This window comes from Chamaea fasciata, unplaced genomic scaffold (genome assembly GCF_029207755.1).
Source record: "Chamaea fasciata isolate MVZ Bird 193981 ecotype frontalis unplaced genomic scaffold, bChaFas1.0.hap1 SCAF_10, whole genome shotgun sequence".
NCBI classification, from domain to species: Eukaryota; Metazoa; Chordata; class Aves; order Passeriformes; family Sylviidae; genus Chamaea; species Chamaea fasciata.
Window position 1 is genome coordinate 18,614,111 of NW_027094095.1, and position 26,808 is coordinate 18,640,918.

The following is a 26,808-nucleotide window of genomic DNA, read 5'->3' on the forward strand; positions in this document are numbered from 1 at the left end:
GCCTTGTAAAAAGCACAGGTTTTGAAATATTCTTAGTTTTCCAGGAGAGGCTTAGGATTCCTTAAGAATTTTAATGTATGGAAAACATGCAGGAACTCGTATTCTGTAGTCGTATCTGTGGCTTTATTAAAGGTTGTCCGAGGAACTCTTTACACCCAGCAACAGAAAATCATTGCTGTACAGAACACAGGCACACGCATGTCAAACACAGCTTTTCTGAAAGTGCTTGCCATTGCTTTCGTGATATGGCTGCAATAGTTTGGGGGTGCAGACACCATAGGAAATATATGAAATATAATTGGAAATCAATGGAGAAGCCTTACTTAGGGTACACACTCCCATGGAACGTTTTCCTACTGTTCTTTGGAATCTGGTTCATTTGAAAGAGTCTATGTTGTTAGACTTATTTTGGTGACCAGTAAATAATGAAGGACAGAGGGGGACTTTTTCACACAGAGCTAAAATAGGACTATGAGGAATAAATAAACTCATCAAGAGTGTAGCAACCTCTCCAGGTTGTATATTATACGCATTTTTATCCGGTGACTTGATACCGTGTCATACTATGCATTCCCAGGAATGAAAGAAGCACAAGGAGTGCTCCATCCAAAGGAAGAACAGGAAAACTAATTCTGCTGTTAGTACCTCTGTTCTTTGAATTTCTCTTTGCTGTATGATGCGAGTACCAATACAAGACCAGCAGAGATGCCCAGGAATGAGTTCCCTCATCCCGGTTTTCCCACATTGCCAGCATTTAGCAGGCCATGTGCACCTAAAATATGTTCTTAGTCTTTATGGGAGATCTTAAATCTTCCTAGAGAAGAAACTTTTCTTCATATCCACACCACTCATCTTCCTCAGTTCTAACACAAATCAGGACTGAGGAGGTAGAGTTTTCATTCTGCCAGAGACAGGCTTTGAAAAAATATCTTAAGCTACTGAGATGTAAAAAAATGTACCTATAAAGGTGGGCATATCACTTCTTCCTGATTTGGGCACTGAAAGTACAGCCATGGACAAAGAGAGACAGGAGGTTCATCTGTGCCCACTCACATGCCTCAGGGAGGTTCTTCTGTCAAGGCATGAGGCCTCTCTGAGGTCTGTCCTGACACCACCCTGCCAGTGCCAGGGACACAGTCGTGGTCAGGCCAAGGTCATGCAACTCCTGCTGGGGACATTTTCACTGTGTCCAGACTACCCTGCCACCCTCAAACACGGTTTGTGTCAGAGACTATGGAAAGTTCAGATTCCACTCCTCAGGTTTTATGGGTGATTCTTGTGTCTTTGAAGTTCTGTTCCCACTGAAGATGAAGGCAAATTCCTGGTGATATTAATGGAGTTAGGATTGTCCTTGTCTCTGTTTTTTGCTGTTGTTTTCTTTGTTGCAGTAGACCTATTCCTTTATTAAAGTTTTTGCTTGGGGTAAAAAGAAAAGCCACGTTGCTAAATAAATTATGCAATATTTACATTTGTGAAACCAACCCCTTATGCCTAGCTCCTCCTCTGATATTAAGATGACACTTTTTATAGGGCTTCAGCTTCTATACTGCCATTATTCCTCTGTGGGATCCGAGACCAGGAGGTGACAAAACAGCCACTATGAGCCAAGTGACAGTAAGTAATACCCAGGAATGATTGCCGATTTCAACTCAGTGCAGTGAGAAACTGCTATATTAGACCACTGATGGTTTGTTTAGTGCAGGACAGCAAAGCAGGATCAGAGATGAAACTGAAAAAAACATAAAACTGGGGAGGTTTCTAAACAAAGCTTGATTTTTAACCTGACAATGAAAGGCCATATGCTGTACAAAATACACGTAATAATAATGATCCCAGGAGCAAAGTGTAAAAGGCATCAGTTTCCTAATCCCTATGTATGTTCTTTTTAGTTTCTTTTGTATTTGTGTTTACTTCTTTTTGCCTGCAGTACTGTCAATGCTACAAGAATGACTGCAGCTCACTTTAGTGTCACCAGCTGTAATGAAGTGATCTGCAGTTACTCTTGTGAATGTTTTGCATCTCGTTTTTATTGTCTTAACGCTTTAAGCCTTAATAGTTTTATTCTTTTAAAAACATGGTTTAGCATGCTGTTCAAATATGTATGGTTCAAACTGGTTAGCCTAGCTTGTGAATTTCTCCCTCCTACTTTTACCTGTTTAATGCATTTGACTTTATCTTACCCCACCTCATGTAGGTTTGGAAACAGAGAGGTAATGACTTTCTCGGGTGTTGGTTTATGCAGTCATTTTTTTAACACTTGGCTAAGTCACTTCAGTTTATGCCTTTTGCTTTTATCTTTGTGGTGTAGCCTGTGGAGACTCTATCTGTAAAATGGCTAAATGAAACATCCTGTTAACTGGATTTTCGCATAGCTAACTCCACAAGTTTCTCTGTCACTACACTCAAGGTCTCTGACTCCCTTGGTGTTGACCATTATTGTGTTCCTTCTGCTCTTCCCCTCTCTTCCTTACCTTCAGTTGTCTTGTTCTCTCTTCTTCCTTTCTCCTGCAAACTATTTTTGCTCCCATTTCTCTGTTTCTTCCCATCTTTTGGCAGGTTGGTGAGCGGCTGGGAATACAACTGCACAAATTGTCCCTATCTGCTGTGAAGTGTTTCTTTCTTTGCAAAGTGTTCTGTGCAAAATTTTCAGTTCCTTCATTCTCACCTTGACTTTCCTGAAAAAAAATATTTGGAGCAGTTAGAATTACTCCATTACAAGAGACTAAAAGATGAGATTTTCCTTGCACAGTGCCTAGGATTTACAAGGTCGGGATGTGAAATAGAGCAGCTTTCAGAGCAGGGAAGGGAAGAGTTCCTGAAATTGTGCTCAAGTGGAGGACAGTGGTTCTTACCACGTTCCTACTAGTGTAAAAATACATTTTTAAACTGCACTCTAGCAAGAGAAATATTGATATTTGGCAGACAGAACATTAGCCCAAAAAAGAACCCTGGAAAATAGCAGACACAAAAGCGCCCTGGAGCTAAATACTCTCACTCTTTAGAAAGTCATAAGTAAGCAACAAAAAGAAAACACTCGGTGACGCAGCTTTTAGTGAGCTTTTGGCAAGTTTTGGAATGTAATGGAGAAACCATGCAGTGCTACAATGTGATAACCTTAATTTGCAGGCATTAATACACGTGAAGACAGATTTTTAGATTACTGTATTATGATGCACAACTCTCTGGCTAATTTGCATGCAACATTTCTGTGATTAATAAATGAGGCAATGCTGGTAACTACTGTACTACAGTGAACCACTTGTAGCAATTGCCAGCACTCCAGCATGCAACATTAAATACTATGCTCTGCTCCTGTAAGCTTTGAATATTTGAACATCAGTTTGCAGTTCCCAGGCTGCAAAGTGATCAAAGGAGGGGAAGAGCGTTCCTTACTTTTATCCCTCTTACAGAGAACCAGAATAGTCAGCAGATACCTTGTGTAAAAATGTCAAGCAAACGCAAATGAAAAAAAAATCAAAAGGACTTACTAAAATAACTTGGGTAAAAGTGTAACACAGCTCTTTATAGCAAGATATATTTTTCACATCCTAATGTTTTGTAGTTAACAATTTTAGCAAAATGAACATATCATAGAGTAGCATATGCTCAATACTGGGATAAATCATTTAAAGACCATAAAGATAAGCATACAATGGGTCTGCATTAAAAAAATATATTATGCTGTCTGAATCCAAGATCTAAAAATGCTACAACTGATTTCTTGGTTCAAACACAACTTCTTGTACTGCATTCATGTCAAGTTTGTGAGGATTATGAGAAAATTCCGAAGATTTGATCTATAATCTGGTGTCTCCAGTCTAAATAAAGTGTCAGACGTGACACATCTGGCTAGCAACTCAGGTTATATCTAGAATACACTGATACAGCTGTCCTAGCTTGGAATTTCACATCAGGTTCTCTGCCTTTACTATGGAGAATTTTTTTCCCTGCTATGAACAGGTTTTTTTTCATACTTAGCCTAACACAAATTTGTTCATCTCCATTCTCACTTTTTAATTCCTGTCTTTTTAAGAAATCTCTTGTGAAACTGAAGAGGTGAATCATATTCTTGCATCACACCCTGAGCACAGTTAGGCTTTGGCTTACTGATCTTTCAGATGACGCTGCCAGCACCACTCTGCCTCCTGAACATTTTACTGCAGGCATGGGCAGCTTACATGTTCTGAAGCAATTACTATATTAAGTACCCAGTGATGTCTTCCCAGAAACTGAAAGTAAAGGTATATAAGAAATCCACACAATAATTTATGGGCGTTAATGTATGGGTGTAAGTTTCTCTGTGGATAATTATGTGACTATGCTAATAACGCCAAGGATGCTTTGATATATTAAAAGAAATTCTCACAATGATGTTATTGAGCATTTTATTAATCAGAAGTATGCCTGCAGACCCCTGTGACAAGCCAAAGCACCAGGCTATGTTAGCACGCCTTGAAGAAGGTTCCCAGATCAGAGAAATTGCTCCCAAAGCTTCCTTTGACTTGCTGGCAGGCAACTGGCATGGAGCCCCAGAGTCCTTGAGAAATTCTCCAATACACTGCTCATCACTCCCATCATGAGAGCTCAGGGTATATTTAGTTGCTGTGGAGACACCAGAAGCAATTCCACCACAAAGGCTGCCCTGTGAAGTGGGCTCAGGCTGCCATGCCTCTGCCTGTTTTCCACTATTGTAATTGCCCAGCTGGAATTAAACTTCACACAGTTTAAATTTTTAAGCCTTCAAGGTTTTTTAGTATTTCTAGCTTTTCTTCAATGTCTAATCCTTTGACCTCTTGCATTAATTTTGTGTGAAATTGCACTGTTCTAACACAGCAAACCACTGCCCTACTGACACACAATAACCAGCATTAGGGAAGCATCTTCAGGGATACAGAGGTTTACAGAAGAACCAACCAGGTTGGTTGAGCAGTGTCAGGGAGGCAGAGTCCTGCTCTTGCTCTGGGGTGGCTGTGGGGAAGGCAGGAGATGCCCTGGTGAGGGGAGACTGTATTTGGAGAGGCTGTATCTGCATTTCCTGCGCCTCACGAGCGTGTCAGGTGTGCTGGGACCGAGCCTTGGTGTGTGGAAACGATTACAAGGCAATTTATACAAAACAACCATCCCTACTGCTGTGTTTGTTACAAACTTGGCTGCAGTACAGTAATGTTTAGTGGATTAATAATGTTTGCTTTTGGCCTCTCCTACTCCCTCGGCAAACAATTTTCATGTATAATAAATGTTCTCATTTAGTCTAACTAGAACAGAGCCCAAGGGTCAGAATAGCCAAACCTGCACGCTGAGAAGAGACTCGAGGTTTCCACACAAGACAGCAACCTTCTTCCCTCTCCATGCCAGGGTCCAGTGTTTGGGTCCTTCTGCAGGGTCGGGCTTTCTGAGCAGGTCCCCCTGCTCATGGGCCACACCACGTCCCCTTTTGCAGAAACCAGTCTGTCCAGTCAAAGGGGTCGCTGTGGGCAGCAGAGGCAGCACAGAATCACTGGGACAGGCAGATATTTCTTGAGTGTTTGGCATCTTAAAATAGAACAGCATGTTTTGAATTTTAAAACTTTGTTAACATATATATAAAATAGGCAAAAAGTAAACATTTCACATAGGGCACGCTGTGAGGGCACATGAGGTTGAGTAAGTGGCTTATGGTCTTGTATTTTCAAAGAAAGCCTTAGAGTTACAAACCCTTTAAAAATAGATACGGTTTATTTTGTTGATTATTAGTCTCTTTTGGGAAACAGTCTGCCCATATTTCATAACATGTGTAGCAGAAAGACAAGGATATGCAAATACAGAAGTTACACAACAAAAGCAAAAGTGAATTGAAGCTGTTTACAGTCAAAAAATGAGACAACCAGACCTGCAGCCTTTTTATTGCTACACCACTGAAATGAGTGTGTGCACAGCCAGGCTGCTGAGGTGCTTGTAGTGCAGTATGGCACAGCTGTTTCTCTGCATCTTCCCACTGCTCTTTATGCCTCCTCAGTTACAGCTAAAATGGAGGCAACCAGTCTTGGGTATAGTGAAAGAGGAATGATTAAGTAGTCTTGTAAAACTTTATGACAGCTATTAATTGATCAAATAATTAAGAACAGCAATCAGCACTTATTTCAGGTGATGCACTGGTGACTTCTGGCCTGGGGAGCAGGAGGCTGGCAACATTGTTTTGATAACGAGTGGGACAGAGACTCTTGGCTATTGAACCCTGTGACTCATATGCTGTGGCTGAGTATTTGAAAATACTACAGGAAATACAGGTTGTGCTTTCTGACACACATGGTGAGCTCACCAGCACTGTCTCCAGTGGAGGATTCGCCAATCCCGTACACTGAAGTTGTACTTACACAAAGCTGTGGGCAAGACACAAGAGCTCAGACAGGCAGGTTAGGTTAGTGTCTGCCATGAAAAGATACGCAAGGGATATTAATTTCAGCTTGGCTTATCTGAATGATGCCCTACCATCCCATGGTGCAGTGTTCTGTGTCACTGGCAATTTTTGCTGCCACAAAAGGTGTTGCTTGACCACAGCTAGCAAAACAAGAAATATGTAAAACAATTTGACAGGCATCAGAGAAAGAACATTATCAAACAAATTATTTATCGAATGTTATTGGGTCATATGCAGAGAAAATAAAACATTTCTTGCAGGATGTCTAAGCAACAAAACTGTTCTCACTAAGCCATGAGACTCAAGCTACGAGCTACCTTTGATCCAGACTGGCTAATTATGAAACCTATTCTTGTACAGCTCCCTTCATTATGTAGGCCACATGTATTATTTCTACCTCTTCAAGAAATATGCACAAATGTTTTCTGAAATTAATTTGTTTGACACTTTGTACGCTCCGTTGTTTGGCTGACTGTTAAGGGTGAAAAGGGAAGAAAATCTTTGGCAACCTCTTGTGGCTGTGGGGCATTTCTTTATACCTACTTCCGTGGAGGATCAGTGGTATGGACTATGAACACAGCAAAACAGAAATATCAGTGGGACAGCCAGATCTTCAGACTGGAGTTTATATTAGCAATTCAGGAAAAAAAGAGATAGAAACATGTATTTAGAAACATACTAAACACACAAACACTTTTGAAATCCAAACACAAGAGTGTATTGGGATTTTGCAAATCAGCTTTGTCTTTATAGCAAGACCATGCAAACTTCAGGTCCTAAGCCTGAGACTGGAGAGACTGAAAATTAACAGCCACATTTTTTGTAATGTGAAAATGTAGGTTAAATAACATTTTTCTTCAAATATCTTCTCTTGATATTTTTTCCTAATTGTCTCCATTTTTCCTTTGCCCGCTATAAAACATTGTAACCAACCACAAATAACAATACAGATGGAAGGGGGAGAATGTAAACAGATCATTGTTACTCCTTATTTTGCTTATTCATATTTTGGACATGTTTATTTGTTTATAAAATTGCTGTACATGAATAAAAGCACTAGAAATATTCCCAAGCTATTGGTTACAGATAATTTAAAGATGATTTAAAATTCATAAAAATCTCTAAAAATGAATCATGTAAAAATTAGGCCTTCTTGTCCTGAGATCTACTCATCTCCCTGTCTGGATCTTATTTTCTCAGCTCTTTTAAAGATTCAGCCCAAGATGAGCAGAAATGCTAGGATTTATCTCAACAGTGCCAGAAATCCAGGGCATTTTTTAAGTATTTGGGGGTACTTATCCCTTGCTACCTGCCCAGACCTGACAGCCCAGCTCATGAGAGAGGTTTCTATTGTCCCCCTGTTCCACAACCCAAGGTGCCCAGGGATGCCCGTGCAGGGTGTTCACAGGGACGTGCTTTGGTGCAGCCCTGTGCAGCGGTGTCCCTCCTGTCCCATCCCAGTGGGGATGGTGACAGGAGCCAGGGGAGCAGAGCACGGCCCAGCACACACCCTATGAGGGCTCCACACCACAGGAAAACAGCTGCCCTTCACCTGCACACCACCTGCTCCTACAGCTAACAAGGGGATGGCCAGCACATCTGGAAACTCACAGGACAGCTTTTCAGAGTGAAAATACAGTTCAAAGGAGACATTTCCTACCCTTCCCATGTAACAAGGGCTGTGCTGGTTGGGAGGAATGGTTGGTTATAGCTCTCTGGGAGCAGAAGAGCAGCTTTCATAGTGGGTTATCAAATGCCTGAAGGCTTGGTAGATCTGTTCGTTCTGGGTACAGATGAACCCACCACTTCTCCAAGCTTGCTCGGCAGCACGGTTCAAGTCCCCAATGCACGTCCACTGATCTTTGTATTCCCTTGAAACAGCCCACTTGGAATGATCATTAATGGAACGAAAGGTGGAGTTCAGTGGCATCCCTATTATGTCTATGTTGTAGACATGGTAGTCAAGAGAGCAATTTGAGTAAAGTTTTTCACCAGAACGCTGCCAGGATTCAGCCAACAAATCAGTCTTCAGTTTCTGAGCCATCCAGGCCACATAGATATCTGTGGAATAACATAGAGTGTGGGCAATCAGTGATTCATGTTCCTTCATTTAAGAATAGACTGAAAAGCATAATCTAAATTGTGCTCATTTCATTGTAATACATGAAGTTGGCCAAGGGAATTTTGCCCCCTCCCCTTATTTTGACTTTTTCAGAAGTTCATTTTTACTTTTTCCCCTTCTAGAAAACCTGTTACAAACAAACAGCAGGAAAAAAGGGAAAGGACAAAAAAAATCGCAAGTCTTCTTCACAGTAAAAAAACCCAGATGATTCAAACCCCTTATTTCTTCTTTGTTGTTACTGTTGAATAATGGAACATAATTTTCTTGAAAATCTAATTGTTGAATACCTTAGGATGGACCAGACAGCTTTTTGCTTTGTGGGGCTGAGAGAACATTAAGATGGGACAGCATCTTTGCCCTCTGTTACATTTATTTATTTTTCCCCCTCAGAGAGAATATGAATTTTAAAATAATTTATTATTATTATTTATTTATTTATTAAAACAATTTATTATTAATAATTTATTAATAATAATTTATTATTTCATATTTGAAGAATTAATTGAGAATGTGTTCTATAGAGAGCAAAAGGTTCTCCTACCATCTATGAACAAGTGTGACTTTGCAAAGTGGAGGAAGGTTTCACCACGAGCTGACTGGAGCTTGGACAGGTGGCGCAAGGGGGCTGAGGGCAGCCTGGACTTTGCACAGAGTTTCTGGAGATTTGGGAGATCAGCTTGGAAGATGTCAGGAATGGAACAGCTGTAGATTCCTGGATTATAACTCAGCATTTGTTGGTCTGAGAAAAACCCACAGAAATGAACACATGCAGAATTAAAATGGGTTAAAGAAAAGCAAACAAGAGAGCAAAGTTCTGTCTTGGACAGAAAACCTAAATCCTTCTTAATCTTCACAGCCTGTCTCCTGGATGAGTTAAGTGTCAAAGTATCTTATTTTAGCAACCAAGAATTTGTGTATTGCTTTGTATTCTGACTGGCCCTGCAGCACAGAGACTGGCTGGGAGAGTATGCTCAGGCTTTCCACTTACACCTCATTATTTCTAGCAGAACTGTTAAATGGTGGTCTTGGTCCACTGCCACTTCCACCCATGCTCATCTTCAAGCCTTTCTGCATCCACAGAGCACTCAGACATCATGAGTAAATCCAAACCTGTCTGTATTTACAGGAGTAGTTTCCAGTCAGTTACAGCTGCCAAGGCAAATGTAAACAGAGGAGCTGCCAAGGGGTCTAGTTTGGTTTTAGAGAGAACAGAACCTAACTTTCAGCATCTGGACTGAATTTGCATAAGCAACCTCCTTTTCTGAACAATGCACAGCTCAACTGTACAAGTCCTTGCCATGGATAGCATAAACAGCAAGGCAACAAATGGGCTCATTAGGTGAGTTCATGGAAGACCAGTCCATCAGAAACATTCCAGTCTTTCTGGCTCAGGAAATCCCTGAACCACAGATTAGCAAAGCTGGGAGGATGAGGCAGGAAACACATTAGCATATGCATCTCATTTTTTTGTCCTCTTCTGCTAAACACATGCATAGATGTGTTTCCACAAACAGGAACCTGGGTTAGATAGCTCTGAGGTGTAGCCAGCTTGGCAATTTGCACAGTGTGTGTCTTTCATTAATATGATTTGAGGTTTGTAACTGAGAAAAGAGTGAAAAAACAGTGTGAAAAGAGTTGAGGAACATGCCAGTATGATTTCTTGTAATGTCTTTCGATAGTCCCTTCTCAGGATTCCAGTAGCAGTTATCACTGCCAGGTACTTCTGAATCTTGCTGCTATATTTTGTTGGGTTTTGGAGTTTTTATATATTTAGTATTGATAATTTTTGCAGCAAAGAAATGTCTGTGAAAATTCTAGGTGATATTTATTCCGTACTTCATATTTCTGATCAGTCAAGGCTACTACTCCAGCTCAAGCAGTGGTTGCCTTACATTTTTAGAACTGCAGATGACTGCTGCTGACTGAGCTAATATTGTTAAAAATTATTAATCATCCTACTTTGTATTTCCAAAGCATTTTGTTTGCATGGACTGAGTTTACTCTTGATATGCACTTGTGACTATTATTATCCTAATAGTCCCCACAAGGAGATAAAAAGAGAGGGGAAGAGTGAATTTCCCACATTCACACAGGAAATCATTTGATAAACACAACGGAAGCCAAGAATGCTCTTTCCAGGCCCCATTTGGTTTCCCAATATGACAAAAAAAGGTCAAGAACAAGGAATTTTAGAGGTGAAACCTCAAGGAAAGCAATCAGAGGGGTGTGGTGGGACAAAGGCTTTCGTAGGGAGAAGCGTTTTGTACCTATTTCTGTGAACTGATCGTATTTGAAGGTTATACAGATGGCTGTCTGTCCAAAGGACTCCCCAGTGGATGGATATCCATAACCATCCTCAGGGCTGGGAGGGAACAGGGGCACACTGTGAATCACCCAGAAGCCTTGTGATTTATCCAAGAGCAGAAATCCTGTCAAAATAAAAGTTACTGCAAATGAATTAAGGAGGAAAAAACCGTGAGATGATAGAGCTGTGCCCTACTCTGGTTTTGCTGCTGCAGATAGCACATTTCGATGTGTTAATGTCTACAGTAAGCTGTTCTAGAGTAGATTAATAGACCATAGGAGACACTAATATTGTATTAAAATTGCATCAATTCTTTCCTGCATAACTCAAACTGTCATCATGTTTTATTTGAAAAAATCCTTTCACATCCCCTTCCTCTGCTCAAATTTTGTCTTCAAGCCTTCCGACGATTCAGGGCTTGTGACCCTCTCTACACTGCTCGACTTCCTTCACTTCAAGTATTCACTGGATAAGGGGAAACAGATTCTGTCAATACCGTGTCTTCTTTCCCAGACCAAACTGTCCCCCATGGGGAAGCAGCAGAGAGACAGGCTATGCTTCTCCCCTCCAGGGTGGGTCATGGCTCCTGAGCTGTGCCCACTGCTGCAGCCTGAAAATACAGCCCTGCAAAATGTGCTCATTTCCACGTCAGGCTGGGCAAACCCCATCTGCTTCCTCCGGGGAAAATTTGAACTCCACTGAAAGTCTCGATTTTCTGTAATTACATCCTACAGTTCTTCCATGATCTTGGCAGCAGTTTCTTGTCCCAGAACGTTTGAAGGGGCTTCTGTTGAGGGCATCTTTCCCTTCACATCTTGTACTGCTTTGTCATCAGGCACAGGATGGTGTTAAAAGGATCTGTATTAATTTCAACTCTTTGAACAAAGAGTCCATAAGCCCCTTCACACAGGCACATGAAGCCACATAAGATCCTTCACACAGCACACACAGCACAGGCATAGCAAAACCAAAACAGAAGCTGCAGCATAGGAAACTACAAAAACCACACACCATGCAAATCACTCTTCAGTTTTGCCTTAGGCAGGAATTTTAGATATGCAGATAGACAAACAGACAGACAAGTAGATGCTATCCACAACTACGGAAAGGAAAAAATAGTAGTTTGGAACTCTCCCTGTACCTTTGGTGTGTCCCGATTTCGACCCTTTGGAGTCTGATTCAGGGATCTCATCATTGTATATCGCATATGCAGCAGTGTTCTTCTGCAGGGAAACACACATTTCTGAAACATGACATTCAGTAAAAGGAAGGCATTTAAGCAAACATCTGCTGGGAACAGAAGAAAGAATTCAGGATTCCTCTGTGTGAACATCACGAGCCTAATCCTGCTCCCAGTTCAGCTGACACAGTCGCCACAGACATCACAGTGAAATAAACCCGAAGACTCAGCATTAGGGGCTCAGCTGACATGAAGTGGAAGTTCTCTCATCACTGGAGTAGTCCTTTCCCAAGGGCTGAATATGCTTGCTAAGCCAGTTTTCATGGGTTTAGTGGACACTTGCCTGCAAAGAAGTTCTGCTCCGTCTTTTGGGCCTGTCTCTGATTTAGCTATCAGATCCAGTAAAAATATTTGCTGAGTAAAAATAGACATGACAACTGTTCTTATGAAGGGCAAGCAATTAAAGCTTTTTTTGCAAAATATTTGCATATGGCCGCACCTTATTTCTCCTGAATAGAGAACTTCAAAGCAGTTGGGACATGCCTCCCCTCCCAATGCACTGTGAGCTTGTAAACAGTTTATTACAGCTACAGTAAGACTGGGGATAGGATAGTTTTCTGGACTGCCAACATTTGAGTGACTTCTGGGAGTCTCTTCTACGTACAAATTGATTGCAGCCTACCACAAACCCACAGGAGAAATGCAAAGACACACCCAGACTCCCAACAATACTACATAGATTGGAAAAAAAATAATTATAGGGAGATCTTGTGATATTTTACAATCACTTCACACAAATGTGAGGTGTCTGAGTATGGGAGCAAAAAAGAAGATCAACAAGCAGCATATCACTGCTGGAGCAGTCGCAGTGATTTCAGGGGGACAATGAAAACCCAGATCTGATTTGAGTCAGAGTATGAAACGCATGCACATAGGACAGCTTAGGACAAGTGTCTGTAAAAATTACCACTGACCTTGGTTTGGGTTCACAACTTCAGATGTTACTCAACATGAATTACAGAAAAGAAGTCAAAGGGAGAATGTACGAACACTCTTTTTTTGATGGACTATACTCTAACCATATGAAAAGCTTGACTAGAAGTTAGAAGTTTGTGGATTATTCCTAATTGTAGCCAAAACTGCAAATAATCTGCCCAGATGTCAAGGTCTTCCTGCCCTCTATGTGTTTCAGCAGATCTATCAGTCAGGCCTGGCCTTATGTGCTTATTTTGGCTGCTTTCATGTCATCTGCATATAATATCAAGTAACCACACCAACAAAAATGAGATGTCACTTGCCTTGGATTCATATGTCTCATACAGCTGCTGCAGTGTTCGTCCCAGAGCACCCTGTGTCATGTTGATGAGGTATTTACCAAGCTGCCACTGTGGAGCCAGGGCATCCATGTACAGGTATTCCAGTCCCAGCATAGGAATGTGTCCTTTGGCATGTTTTGGCAGCTTGTAAAGAGCAAACCTGCAACAGTGAAAGGCAATTGTTTTTTTACTACCACTCCTGTTGCTGTGGCCAGACTGCTGTTGGTACCCCTGAAGAATTTGAGGTAGCCTTGGTTGAGTCCATGAAGTCCCTGTTGCTCCTGGTTCTGGTAAAGAACCTCTGGTCCCAAACCCAGTCTGACATTCCCCTAGGCCAAACAATTTATTTATTATATAAATATGGCTTTATATGAAATAGATAAAATTAGATATTGAAATAAAAAAGGCATTATATTATGTTTATATGTATCACAATCACAAAATAAGTATAAAGCAAAGTGATAAAATGTAGTTCCAATCCCACGTTCCATAACAAGACTTGCACTCTGATGAACTGCTGCAGACTGGAAATTTTCAAACCATTAGCTAGGAATACAAATCTCTTCAAAATTGTAAAGTACTCAATATTGTCAGTGAACGGCTCAGTTCATACTAAGCTTCCTGATAAAGTAAACAAGTTTTCCCAGTGTATAAGTCCGTGGGAATAATCACAATGTAATTAACTCAGCCACTTTCTCTGAGGGCTGTAATTGAGTAATTTGCTATTAACGTCAACAGTAAGGACCAAGTGGCATTGTTTTCAATCTATATTATTTAACAAAAATGCAGCCTGTGCTTAACCCCTCAAGTATATCAGGAGGAATAAACCTTGCCCAGTTGACTTACAGGCTAAAGTTGGTCAAAAAAGACATCTCCAAACACAGGTAAGAAGTGGCAGGAAAACATGTTGCAAGAGAAGAACATTTAATCCATGGGAAATGTACATGTACAGGCAGGAGAAAAACACACACCAGTGGTGGTCCTGGTAATTCACCTGCATTGCCACTGATTGAATGATCTCCCTAAAGTATCTCAGGAGAAATAATTTCTGATGACAGATCACAGAGAAGAAAGTGATTGATATAACTAGGCTGGGGAGAGTGCTCTGTGCCCATACATGCACCAGGAGTCACAGCAATCCCTTTATTTGAAATAAAGGTTTGGAAAGGAGAGGAACAGCAGTAGCTACAGTAGTAAGAGCTGATCCAGGAATTAGTAGATGAAGCCTTTCCAAACTACTTTGACACCTACTGAAAGATTTATGCTCTGGAAGTGTTCACAGCCTTGCATCTGACAAATCCACCTTAGCAGGTGTGCTTACAAAATGCTAGTCATTGAGCTATCAGGAAACTGTCTGCCAATTCCCAGTGGATACAAGTTTTGGCTCTTTCCAGAAAGCCAGCTGAGTGTATTACCAATTAAAGCTGTACAAAGTCTTTACTGCTATTCATGCACAGTAAATTTCTCAAGAACTTAGGCATTTGTGGGAGCAGAGTAGAAGTTATTTTCCTGAGAACCAAGAAAAAGCAAATCCACTTAGACCGGATTAGCACTGTCACATTGTATGCTTGGACTGAACACACGGTAGAAGCAAGAATCACATCTTTACTTCTTCCCTTCCTCCCCACACCCTTAAAAAAAGCCCAAACAAACAATGTGCATGGTGCTTTCAGTCCTTGACTCACATTTCTCAGAAAGCATAGTTTGGGCTTTTATTTGCAGGGAAGGCTTCCCACAGAACACCGTGAGTTTAGAGGAATAAAGGAAAGACTCTGCTCTCCTCAGAGAGCCGATCCTATGGCGATTTGCTCCGGCAGCCCCTGTGGGAGCTGCAGTGAGGATTGTGGGATGAGATCCCAGTGAAATGAAAACACAGCAGAGACTCCTGCCCGCCCAGGTAGTGCATGTGGGGAGGAGCTGCCAGCGCAGCTGGGGAGCACAGATGGCATCAGGTCAGATAAAGCAAGCGATTCCTCTGGTTCGGTGGCAAATGAAGGGTGTGTGACTATGAGTAATTATGGAATACTGCAGGATGAAACCACTGCATACGGGAACTCACATAAACCTCTTGCTAACTCAAAATAATGCAGTGTTGTTTGTTTGAAAGGGCATTGACATCTTTTGCTTAAGAGGAGGCTCTCCTCAGCAGTTTCAGTTCTGCTTCTCCTGTCAGCTTCATAGCAACCAAATCCAGAATCCAAAGGCTGACTCTTTCTTCTCAATAAACCAGGATGACCCCAGCAGACAGGGAAGTTTCTCTTCTTTTGATCAGGGCATAATGAAAAGGAAATCCCCCTGTCCTACCTGCTAAATTTGTGAAAGGGAACATAGATTTGCCTGTGCAGACCCCCAGGTTCCCTCCTGGAACAGGCCCCACTTCACTGGCATTCACACAGAGGCACAGGTGATTTACTTCTAGCCCCAGCCTTCAAAGAATTTCTCAGAAAATTTTATTACAAGAATTGTCTTCATTTAAGAAATGGACAGTTTGTGCATATATTTGTCTGTGGTCTTTTTTGTTTGGTTGGGGTTTTGTGTTTGTTTAGTTTTCACAAAAAAACCCTCATTCTGCAAGGAATAATTCCAGTTTAGGGAGAAATGAAATATCTTATACCTTTAAATTCCTGAGTAGTTGCAACAACTAAGAGTCTGATTCCTGAAAAATTACATTATCCGGAAGGGCCTTGGCAAAGGTGACAAGTCACAGGGATGGATTAGACCCTCATACATTTGATGCTTTGCCAGCAGAGCCAAGCCAGCTTTGTGCTCCTGCCTGTGGTGCGAGGAGCACCAGACTTCCCTGCAGTTAGCTCCGTGTGCGATGGGCAGCCTTCTTCAGCACTTGTATCCAAACGAATCGTTGTTCACAAGAGAAACATTTTTCTTTTGAAATTGGTTGATACTTACCTTCAGGAAGCTCATGTGCTCTTTTTAAAGAGCCGTCGTTTCACTTTTTAAATGTGGGCTGGATATTACGCAATTGTACTTTGCGTCTTTTCATCCCGAAAGCGCACTAATCCAATGAATCATTTAATTCCTGAAGCTGGGCTGGCCGCTGGCAGTGGGGTGGCACGGGCGGTACCGTGCCGGCAGCTCCGGGCACGGAGCGGCTCCTGCTGCAGCCGCGGGGCACAGGCCACGCTGCCGCCGCCGCTGCCCCTCCGTGCCGGCAGCAAGGGGACGAGGCCGGTCAGCCCCAGGCCCAGGGGAGATGCGGGCGCCATCCCCGCTCCTCGGCATCTCCGGGGCCCGGCCGTGCCCCCGGGGCTGCCGCTGCGAGCGCAGCCCCGCACCCCGGCACGGCTTGGGTTCCCTTTGATCATGAGACGTGAACGCTGTGTAAAAGCGTGACCGTTTGATTATCTTGCACTTAGTCTTGATGCAGCACGGTGGTTGGTTCAGGGAAATGAAATCAGATTTCGGTAACTTATCTGAGGTTTTTCAAACGCAGCATTCAGCCACTACTCACAGGCAAACAGCGCTGAACCAAGGATTGCCTTTGCATTGCTTCTCGGTGACCCACCCATGCCCGCGGTTTAATCTCGGTGTTTTTATTTACTCACCCGGCATTTCTCCCCTGCACGGTGTTTACTCACCAATCCACCGTCTCCCCGTGTTCATTCCTGCAGGAGATCTCAGCGGCCCACAGGGGCACGGAGGAGAGAAATAAGAGCAAAGCAGGCTGGCACCAGGCAGGTCCCGCAGGCATTTTGGTTTCCCGGCTGCGCAGGGCGAGCCCCGAGTGGCTGTAAAAGGAGAAGTTGTGCTGAGTGAGCCGTCAGCTCCTGCCCACGGAGCAGCGAGCACACACACCCCGGGACCGCGCCGCCAGCCTGGGAAACCGGGGCCCCAGCAGGGACGGCCACGGACAGCGGGCCAAGGGCTCCGGGGAGCCGCTCCTGGGAAACTGCTTTTCTTTGGGCAACTAAATGACAAGCGGACAAGTTGTGTTTTTGACAAAGAACAGGAAAAAAAAAAAAAAAAAAAAGACTATCTAGAATATTCATGGTATTCTGCTTTAAAAAAGCTCCAACCTGAAGATACCGAAACCCTTTTTGTTTTCTTTTTAGCGCTGCATGACTGACGAACAAATTTTTCACAACTACCTGAAAACAACCCCCTGGTGTTCAGACAAGCAAAACACCATTCCCAGCACACTGCTGCTCCGCCCAGCCCTCGGCCCGTGGCCGCGGAAAGGGCTGCCGGTCAGCGCCTTCAGTCACCCCCGGGAACCGAGCCCCCAGGGGCTCAACAGGAGAAACGCTCTGATCTCTGAACCAAAGGAATTGACTTACAATTAGCTAATGCTTTCTATAACTATTGTTAAAGCGCATTAACATTTCTCCGAGCAACAAACGTGTCTGAATTGAGCAATTTCACATCTGATAATCTTTTAGCAACTCACACATAAAAGGCTTCAGTTTATATTTTGGTGGAGGAAAATGCTTTTCCTCCCTTCTCATTATGCCTACATGAAAAGGGGCTGATTTACTTTAAAAGCTGTTGATACGGTGTATGGCATATTTCAGCCTCATGGAAACTCTAGTGCAATGAGCTCTGGATATTTTACCACTCATGACCTTTGCAGAATTTTGTCACCTTGCTAGTACAGCCTCTCCCACACTGTAAGAGATGTGTAAATGGGGTGTATTTGACAGAAGCAGGGTAAAACTTAATAACAGGGCTTAATGCAAACAAAACCAATGATCACAGAGAAGAGACTCAGTGAAGGTCTATACAGTCAAGACTAATTCACAGATGACAAATGAGAGACTAGTTCACTGTGACTCCTGTTCTATAATCTGTCCCCCAGAAAAATTTAAAATTTTATCACAGCTGCTACTAATACAATAATAGTCTCCTAAAGCATTTTTTATTCCCATCAGGACTCTGCAATTCATAACGAAAATATTCTCTTTATCAGAGGTAACTACAAAAATAAAGGCCATAAGCACTGTTTATGTTTCATTGACATTGTTTCATGACAGCATAATTCAGGCTTCCACTGCACTTCTTTACAACTGCCATGTGTTTTCTTTGCAGATCAAGGACCTTGAAGTCCTCAACTGTGAATATGGCAAGAATACAATTAAGTTCCTTCGCCTTCATAGAGAGGGAAAGAAGCATTTTGTTAAAGAAGTGGAAGTGTGTGCACATCTCCGGCTGACTTCTCCTCAGGAGTACCTGGAAGGAAACAATTCTCTTGTGATACCTACAGACACCATAAAGAATATTGTCCTTGTCTTGGCCAAAAAAAATGGGGTATTTTTTTATTCTTTTAACTACCCTTGCTGTTTCTTACAACTTCATTTGGAAGTATTTGCTATACTAACTTTTTATTTTCAATTGGCATATCAGATCAGTACCAAAGTAATCTACAGTGATTTGAGAGTTTTCATCCTCCACTGCTTGTCTTCTTGTGGACTCTTAGTTTTCCAAAGCCTTTTTTTCTCAAGAGCTAGCACTGGTTTTTGTGGATTTTTCATATAAAGCCATCTCTCTCTTTTTTTAAAAATTTAATAGCCCATAATCCTGCATTATTTCTATATAGTATTTTTAGACAGAAGGTCTCCAAGTATGAGACTCCTCTTAATTCTTCTGTGCTCTTATTGCCACCAATTGCATGTATCGTAATGACAATCTGTAGCACTAAATTTCTCCATAATGAAATCCCATCTTTACCCTCTAAATTAGAATTATATTATTAAATTAGAATATTCTGTTAATTAGAATATCACCATATCAATCAGAATAATCACGATAAATTACTATTTCATCATTATATCCTCAAAGCATAAGACTCCTGCAGCAGTTTCTCTTAGTCCAAGGCTTGCAGCTCAGTGTGTGACAGAATGGGAGATTTTTGACACAACTGTAGCTGCTATTTGCAGCATATGCTGCAAGCTGGTCAAATGACTGGGCACAGTGAGCCAAGCTAGAAATAAGAGAAATGTGTAACCACACTGATTCTTCCCAAATACTTAGAACAACCAGAAAAATCTACTTTTGTACATGAGATAATTGCTTCTTTCTAATAATACTGTTTGCTGCCTTAGATCCCAAGTTTAGAAGAATTTGCTATAGATATCTGCAATCACTTCATGACAACATTTTGCCAAGTAGCGTACGTCAAAGCCTACGTTCAAGAAGTACCATGGCAACGTCTGCATGAGGTATCTAAAATACTAATACATTCCATTTGTTTATGCTGTACTCATTCTTCACTCTCTTAGCTCCTGTTTTTAAATTAACATAATATTTATGGCACTTTTACTTACACGTCTGCTCTAAACTTCAGGATGGCGTTCCCCACATCCACTCATTCATATGTGTTCCCGATGGGATCCGCTTCTGTGAAGCCGAGCAGTGCCGGAATGGTGAGAAGAGAGCTGTCAATGTCCCCTACTTCTCTGTAAATATTTCTGCCAATGAGAGATGAAGAAGGCTTTAGAGAGAGCTACGGGTGTTACAGAGCTTAGGGCACAGCCAGAGGTCTAAACCAAAGAATATTTTTACAGTGTAATTTTGACGTTCTTGATCTCTGAGACATGGCTGAAGAACTAGCATAGCTCACATCTGTATGTATATCCCAGACATGGATGGTTACAACAGCACATCCAGCAGAACTGTTACATCTTGCCACAGGATTTAACAGCCTTCCGAGAGCAGGCTGCTTACTTTTCTACCTTGTACTATAACCTGCTGTCTCCTGTGATCCTTACCTGATATCACAGTGCTGCAGGCCAATTGCCTGGCTTGCAGTAATTTTCAAACCCCTGTCAACATGCCCTGATTTTATTTCTAGGAAAGCAATTTCATTGCTGCAAGCCAGACTGGCCTGAACATCGTGAGCACTCAGGTCTACATGTGAACCACTTTTCACATGAAAATACTTCAGAGTGTTCTTACTATTTTTGCACGCCACACATAAACAAAGCAGTATTTGGCTTGACCAAGAGTTCTGTGATACCTTAGAGACAGGCTTTCAAGCTCATCTGTCTGTCCATGAACTGGTATTCCAAAGGAAGTGTAAAAATTATCTCTACTTGCTATAGCAACAAAAGCCTACATTCAGTCTCACTGTGATGGTGTTTTGTTTAACACATCTCCTGGATTACTGGGAACTGACCTGCGGCCACTATATCATTTCACGCAATGGCTTCAGATGTTTAGGCATTAGTTCAGTATCTATCTATACTACATTAATGTAACTTAGAACTATTTCACTTGCAGACAGGACACAAATTTTGAAAGGTGCATCTGAGCACTGTCCCTGTGTTCCTGCTGAAAGAACAGAGAAGGCCTGTACAAGTCTCCAGTGCCACTTGGCCTCATCTTTTTTAATGTTTCTAGTAATGTTAACTACTGCTGTAGTTTTGGCAGCCCCAATAATATTGACTATATTTTCTGGAAACTATTATAAAAACCCACCTGAATTAAAGGAAAAAAAACAAAACAAAACAAAACAAAAAAACCCCCCAAAGAAACAGAGTCTATACTATTTGAAAAGCTGCTGCTCTTAATGTAGATTGTATTAAATTTTTCATCATCATGAAAATTTAACATGCAATTCTGCAAGTTCAGATTCTACACAAACAGAAAGCTTTTATGGCTTACTGAAGAAACTACCTTTCCTCGTTAGACTTCTTTTCATGTCGCTCTTTAGTTGTTTCTTTAGAATTCCCTGCCTAGGTGAACAATAACCAAAGTGAAGATTTTCAAATCACTTTTATTTTTCTTCTAAGAGAATGTTCTCTATATTTAGCATCCTCCTATGCACCTATCAGCCAGACATGGGAGTTCATTTCTTAGTTAATCCTATCTTTTAACAATTTTCTCATCATGAAAAAAAACAACCAAACCCTAGTGAGGTTTAATAGAATTATTTTTTGCCATTATATCAGCTGATAAAAGGCTCAGAGTTTTTTGGAAATTCAAAACATCATAAGTAACTTAACAGAATCAAAAGTCGTCAGCTGAAGACAGCTCGAGCACAAAAAGCACAGCATGAGCTGTTCACCTTGGAAACTCTCCCTGGGTGCTGTATCCTTTGGAGCGAGTTTCAGGTTGATTGCTGCACAGCCAGCCAGCCTTTCAGTCAATCTTTTGTTGCAAGGAGCTCTTTCAAAGAAGGCTAAGTATTTGAATATAAGATAAATATCCTCTCCAGGTTCACTGATAGTATCTGTGCTATATTAATACCTGTGTGTCACAGTCTTATACCCAAGTGATGAATTATTCAAGATCTGTACAAACCCCAGAATATCCTGTCCAACGTCAGTCTCTTTCTTAGATTTTTAAAAGCTTTAGTAAATAACAGGGGGGCAGTGGCAAAATGATAGATACACCTCCTTAGACTCACTCAAAAACAATAATGAATGTAAACAAGAAAAGAAATAGATAAGATGCAGTTTCAATAATATCCAGTCACAGAGCAGTTTAAAAACACCCAAACCTCTAAACAACCATACAATTTAGAAATGTCTACCATGGTGGAATTATTTCCAGAATAAATTCCTTCAAAGACATCATTTAAAGACAAAATTTGTCCGTCTTCCAAATCCAAGGCAGGATTACTATGCACTTGACATATTCAAGGATTAACTTTGAACTAGCTAGCATGAGCACCAAGAGCAGCACAAAACCAGCAGCTTGGGCTTCAGCCACTGACTGTCTGCACAGGCCCTGAATAAGCCTGCATGCCACGAAGTTTCTCTTTGCTGAATCAGCTTTTTGGCAGCTCTGGTCAGTAAAATTTTCAGTTACCATCTCGGTGTCCTCTAAATGACTGACTGCTTGAATTTGAAATAGCTGCTGGTCAAAAGGTGTGTCAGAAGAAAAAGTTCAGGTCACAGCTGCTTGGTCTTTAGAAGACGATCCACCCATGCAGCAGTGATCCTCAACAGCTCATTTTATAAATAGTGGCTAAGAGCAAAGCCTCCTTCAGTTTGCACCTGTGGGTGGTATCTGTATCAGTGCCAGTTCCTGCTCATTAGCTGAACTGCAGGGATTTGCATTGGCTCCTGGCTCTCAGGGATGCAAAACTCCCAACAGGATGGATATCTAAAGCAAATTACTGACCAAAGCTCTGTCTTTATACAGAGAATTTTTACATTCGTCTGCGTTCTGGAAAAGGCACCACACCTCTTACTGTACATCACAGCACTGGTAGCCTATTTCATTTCCCTTTAGAAAATTGACATCAGCACGAGCCAACGCAACATGTCACAGTTCCAAGCAAGTGAGATTAAAAAGTCTATCCTCCGTTTTCTTTAACTGCAGATCACTTGATGGGATTCTCCATTTTCTAGATTGAGCCTGACTCCAGTAGTTCCTGTCTTGTTTCTGACTTTTCTGCCAATATCAGTGTGCAGAACGTTATTGTCTGCTTTCTGGCTCTGGAGCTGTCAATGCAAGTATGCACCCAAAGGTTTCTTTCTTTGCATGAAAAGCAGCTCATATTTTCCTGTGATTTTCAATCACAGGTCCTCTGATTGTCTTTGCTGGAATTAAGGACCTGAAACTTATGAAGACAACACAGTCTGGATTTGAAGGCTTCTATAAGAATGAACATACCACACTTCCTGAAAGGCATGACAGGATTCTGTGTGGAGAGCTCTTCTGCAAATGGTCATACGGCGAATGCAAGGATTTTGACTTTAACTGCATATGGTATATATTATATCAAGTAATATTAATTTCCCAATCTATACTCACAAAGTCCCTCTAAACAATACAGATCTGAGGGCCAGATCCACACCTGCTGTGCGCACCAGCCACTCACAGGTCTCAGTGGCAGCACTAAGCTCTTGTTAGGAGGGGTGAGAGGCATGTCTTAGGGGTACTCCTCTCTCTAAGGGTACATCACTGGACAGGATTCAAATGGACAGTTCACTGTTCAGTACACTTTAAGAGAATAAAATAATTAATTTGTTAAATAGTTTTAACAAAACCTATTTGTGAATTGTATATCTGGTGGGGGTAGGGAGAGGAAACAGAATTTGGGCGACAGGACTAATTGTTCTTCCACAAAATCCCATGGGCTCTATATTTGTCAGAAAAGACATGCAAAATACAAACAAAACCCACCTCACAGTAGAGCATTATAGATCTAAGCAGAGACAGCTGATACAAGGTTTTGTAAGAACCTGTGTTACCTCTAGGAAGAAAATCCGTGAATGCATCCTTGAAGCCTTTGCTGGACCACCTGACTGTGGGGAATATTCACCCTCTTACCAGAAAACTGTCAACTGTATCCAGATGCTTGTTCTTTCCAGAGTGTCACAGGTATCTTCTTTCCTCCTAATGATGTTTTGCTTCAACAATAGTGAATGTTAAATGCACCACTGAGAAGACCAACATGAGACTGTTATTTCCTCTGTCAGTTCTAAGACTAGAAACTCCCCAGCTGAGAACACAATGGGGGAGAGCATCACTCAGTTCTTGGCAGCACTAGAATAAAAGTGAAAGGTGTGCTACACACATTTACTAGATTGCATTTGATCAACTCTACTGGGGAGGTTGGCATTGTTCTTTTTTATACAGAATGAAAAGCCTGCCAGGCTGTTGACTGAAAAGGTGCCCTAATTCATTGTCTCATCCATTTTCATGGTTTCAGGTGCAGGTCATAGAAGTTGTCTTGAACAACACTTTTTATAATGTTGTAGACATGAAGAATCTAGGCTTGACCAATGACAAAGAAGTAAGTAAATGCTTCAAATACAACTTGACTGCCCTCTTTAGAAATACTCAGCCTCAAAGCATAGCAGCAGTTCTACGTAAAATAAAGTGAGAAAACTTTCTTCTCCCAGTCCCAGTAAAAGCTCCACATTACCTCTAAAAAGATTTAACACTGATTACAAAAGAAGGATAAATAATTGTCTTCTTGTGTTATTGATAAAAGCTAAAGGTCAAGTGCAATACTCTGGACATCAAAAGGATCTGTAACAGAGACTATTGCTGAAAAATTATTCCTGTTTTCTCCACTGAATTTGACTCTCAATTATAGTGTCAACCTGTGCATTTTACCCAAGCAGAATGCACTGTGGCATCCAACAGTGGATGAGGTATAAGCCTGGCATCAGGCAGAGGGTAAGAGGTCGGGGGTGAGATGTATTTGCTCCTCCCTCCACAGCTGTTCTAGCTGCCAGCTAGGTCCAGCTGAAAGTCTGTTACGTTACCCTCACATGGAAGAGAAAAATCGAGTTACTCCATTTGACATCGATGTCTATGGTCTGTTTACGCTCCGGTCTCCCTCCAAAGTCTTGTTCTGCTACTGTGCTCTCCTATCCTTTCCCTCCTTCAGGTGGACATGGTAGGTCCACTTTTACTTGTGATAATGTCAGCATCTACCACTGATGTTTGTAAGAGAGAGGAAGGGTCTGGGCATGATTTTATAAGGAGGTGAATAGCTGCATTTTCTGCTGGCACATCCCTGTCTCAAACATAACCTTTGTGTTTGTGCTCATGCCCCTCAGGTTTTGGTTCCAGTGGAAGCTCCTTATGGCTCCTGTGCTTGCACACTTGGCCGGAAGAAGTTTTTTGAAGTACAAAGCCACATGCTGAGAGATGAGAAGAAGTGTCAGTTTGGACTGGCAGCTGCCCAGGGAAACTAAACCTCTTGGCTATACTCAGCCTTCCTGATAAACTTAATAGCATGGGTTTCCTATCAATGTTTACTCCTTACTGGCCTCTTCCATTGCTGACTACTTTTCCCTCTATGAACTTCTGAACATGGGATTTATGAAGGATCCACAGGAAATCAGAAATCAAAGTCTGTCCCTGAATTCCAGTGTCATTTGCAGACTGAAGTGCCCTAAGCTCTTTGGAAAATCCCAGCTGGGAACATTATAGTAAATTAATTTTTAAATTAGCTACTCCCAGACTTTTTAATGAAACAATTAATTTGATGTCTGTAACATGTTTTTGACATGTAAAATCAGGAAATCTCTATATTCTTTTAAATAATATTTCTTCAGTAAAATGAATATACAGGCACAAGACTTGCTGTTTCATTGACATAACCTGTCATGATCCCTTGATGCCACAGTGATCTACAGAGCTGAGGTTCTGACCCAGTGACTGAACAGGGAATCACTCAGAATCAGGATTTCTTTGCATAGGAAATGAGAAACAGAAAGGAAAAAAAAAAAGCATCTCTTATTTCTCCTTTGTGGTGTGAATAGTTACAGCTGTTGACTACTTTCTCTGCATGTATTTTGACTGCATGACTGCTGCTGCTACTCATTAGACTATTGTTACTATAGTATTTCACATTAATCACTGAGGTGATCTGAGGGTTTGGGCTATCTCTGTAGGTTTAATTAAATGGTTTTCTTTAGTCTAATAATCTTATCACGACTTCTGAGCAGGCAGGAATCAACCTACGTAGCCCTATTACATTTAGGAGGGGTAGGGAGAAAACTAGACAGACAGATAATTATTTTATCTGTCATATTTTACTTTAGTTACCCCAGGTGATGGCTTTTAACATTGAGATAAAACAATACAGTCAGTGATTCTCATCTCATAAACTGTGGCTACCAGATTTCCAACAGGAATCCTGCTCAGCTTCCAACAGCTTCTAACCCTTGCTCTCATTTTCTCCGAGTGTCATTTTCACAGACGCCATGTGACAGAGTACAAATCGAATGAGAAGTGCCACAGTAACTTCTAAAAACTGCAGTTAAGTTGCCCTTGTGCCTCCTGAGTTTGGCATACATGCAGCATTGCTCTGGGTACAACCATTAAATTCATAAGCACCAAAAATGGGGGAGATGTCCCGCTCTGTGTGACATTTCAAGGTGCTTTGCAAGATAGAAACTTGCCTTGATGAGCAGCGCATAACTGATGCAAGGGAAGAATGGTCCAGCAGCCTGAGCTACCTTCTGAACAACAGGGAAAATGACACCACAGAGTGAAGCTGTCCCAGCTATCATGTTCTCTGGTCACCAGTCAATTCTGAAAGCTTTTTTTACAACGCTTCTAGCTTTTCCTGGGGATGTTCTCACTTACCTTCTTAGATTGTGTTGTATTGTAGTTGTGGGCTTATGTCTTGCTACTTATGTCACTTCTAGGTGCTTTTAATTTATTAATGTATCTTTTAAAGGCAAATAAAGAGCAACAACAAAAAAACCCACTAGCTTTTGACTACTTACTACTTATATATAAATGTGAACATTGTAAGTAAAAGAACCATTTTAATTCATTCAATTTCACTTCCAAAAGTAACCAATCTTCCAAATGACACTTCACTACCAATAGATGAAGAAGAGTCTTTCTGAACATTTCAGCATTAAACTCTTTCTGAAACAAGGCAGATCTGCACAACCAACTCCCTTTTACCTTATAAGAAATTTATTGCATTAGGCACAAGGTTTCTTTCTTTACTCCTTGTGCTTCATTTGTGGCCCTGCAAGGTAGTGGTGGACTAACCTCGATGGCAGAATGAGGACACAAGGCAGCGAGCAGTTGTTTACTGAGCCTTTC

General features: G+C 41.5%; 2 protein-coding genes across 6 annotated transcripts in view; one reads left to right on the plus strand and one right to left on the minus strand.

Annotated features, from left to right (window-relative positions):
* DNASE2B (deoxyribonuclease 2 beta) overlaps window positions 1–26,808 on the minus strand; it is a 46,729-nt gene that overhangs the window by 8,006 nt on the left and 11,915 nt on the right. For 3 of the 5 annotated variants that reach the window (XR_010722466.1, XR_010722465.1, XR_010722464.1), the window contains exons 2-10: window positions 19,599–19,742; window positions 16,917–17,066; window positions 13,303–13,480; window positions 11,966–12,047; window positions 10,787–10,948; window positions 9,061–9,258; window positions 6,469–8,458; window positions 5,290–5,468; window positions 2,472–2,675 (exon numbers count right to left, since the gene is read on the minus strand). Coding sequence is in view for 1 of the 5 variants with exons in the window: in XM_066192561.1 (XP_066048658.1) it covers window positions 8,103–8,458; window positions 9,061–9,258; window positions 10,787–10,948; window positions 11,966–12,047; window positions 13,303–13,480; window positions 16,917–17,029 (1,089 nt within the window). In the remaining 4 variants the exon portion in view is untranslated. Of the gene's footprint in view, window positions 1–963; window positions 1,417–2,471; window positions 2,676–5,289; window positions 5,469–5,686; window positions 8,459–9,060; window positions 9,259–10,786; window positions 10,949–11,965; window positions 12,048–13,302; window positions 13,481–16,916; window positions 17,067–19,598; window positions 19,743–26,808 lie in introns of those variants that run through there. The other 2 variants (XR_010722467.1, XM_066192561.1) reach the window with 2 other exon arrangements.
* LOC136294881 (uricase-like) lies at window positions 17,896–24,977 on the plus strand. Its single transcript, XM_066193072.1, has 8 exons — window positions 17,896–17,945; window positions 18,309–18,582; window positions 19,377–19,493; window positions 19,619–19,697; window positions 22,806–22,992; window positions 23,484–23,607; window positions 23,939–24,022; window positions 24,798–24,977. The coding sequence occupies exons 1-8, from the start codon at window positions 17,896–17,898 to the stop codon at window positions 24,933–24,935; spliced, it is 1,053 nt and encodes a 350-aa protein (XP_066049169.1). The 3' UTR covers window positions 24,936–24,977.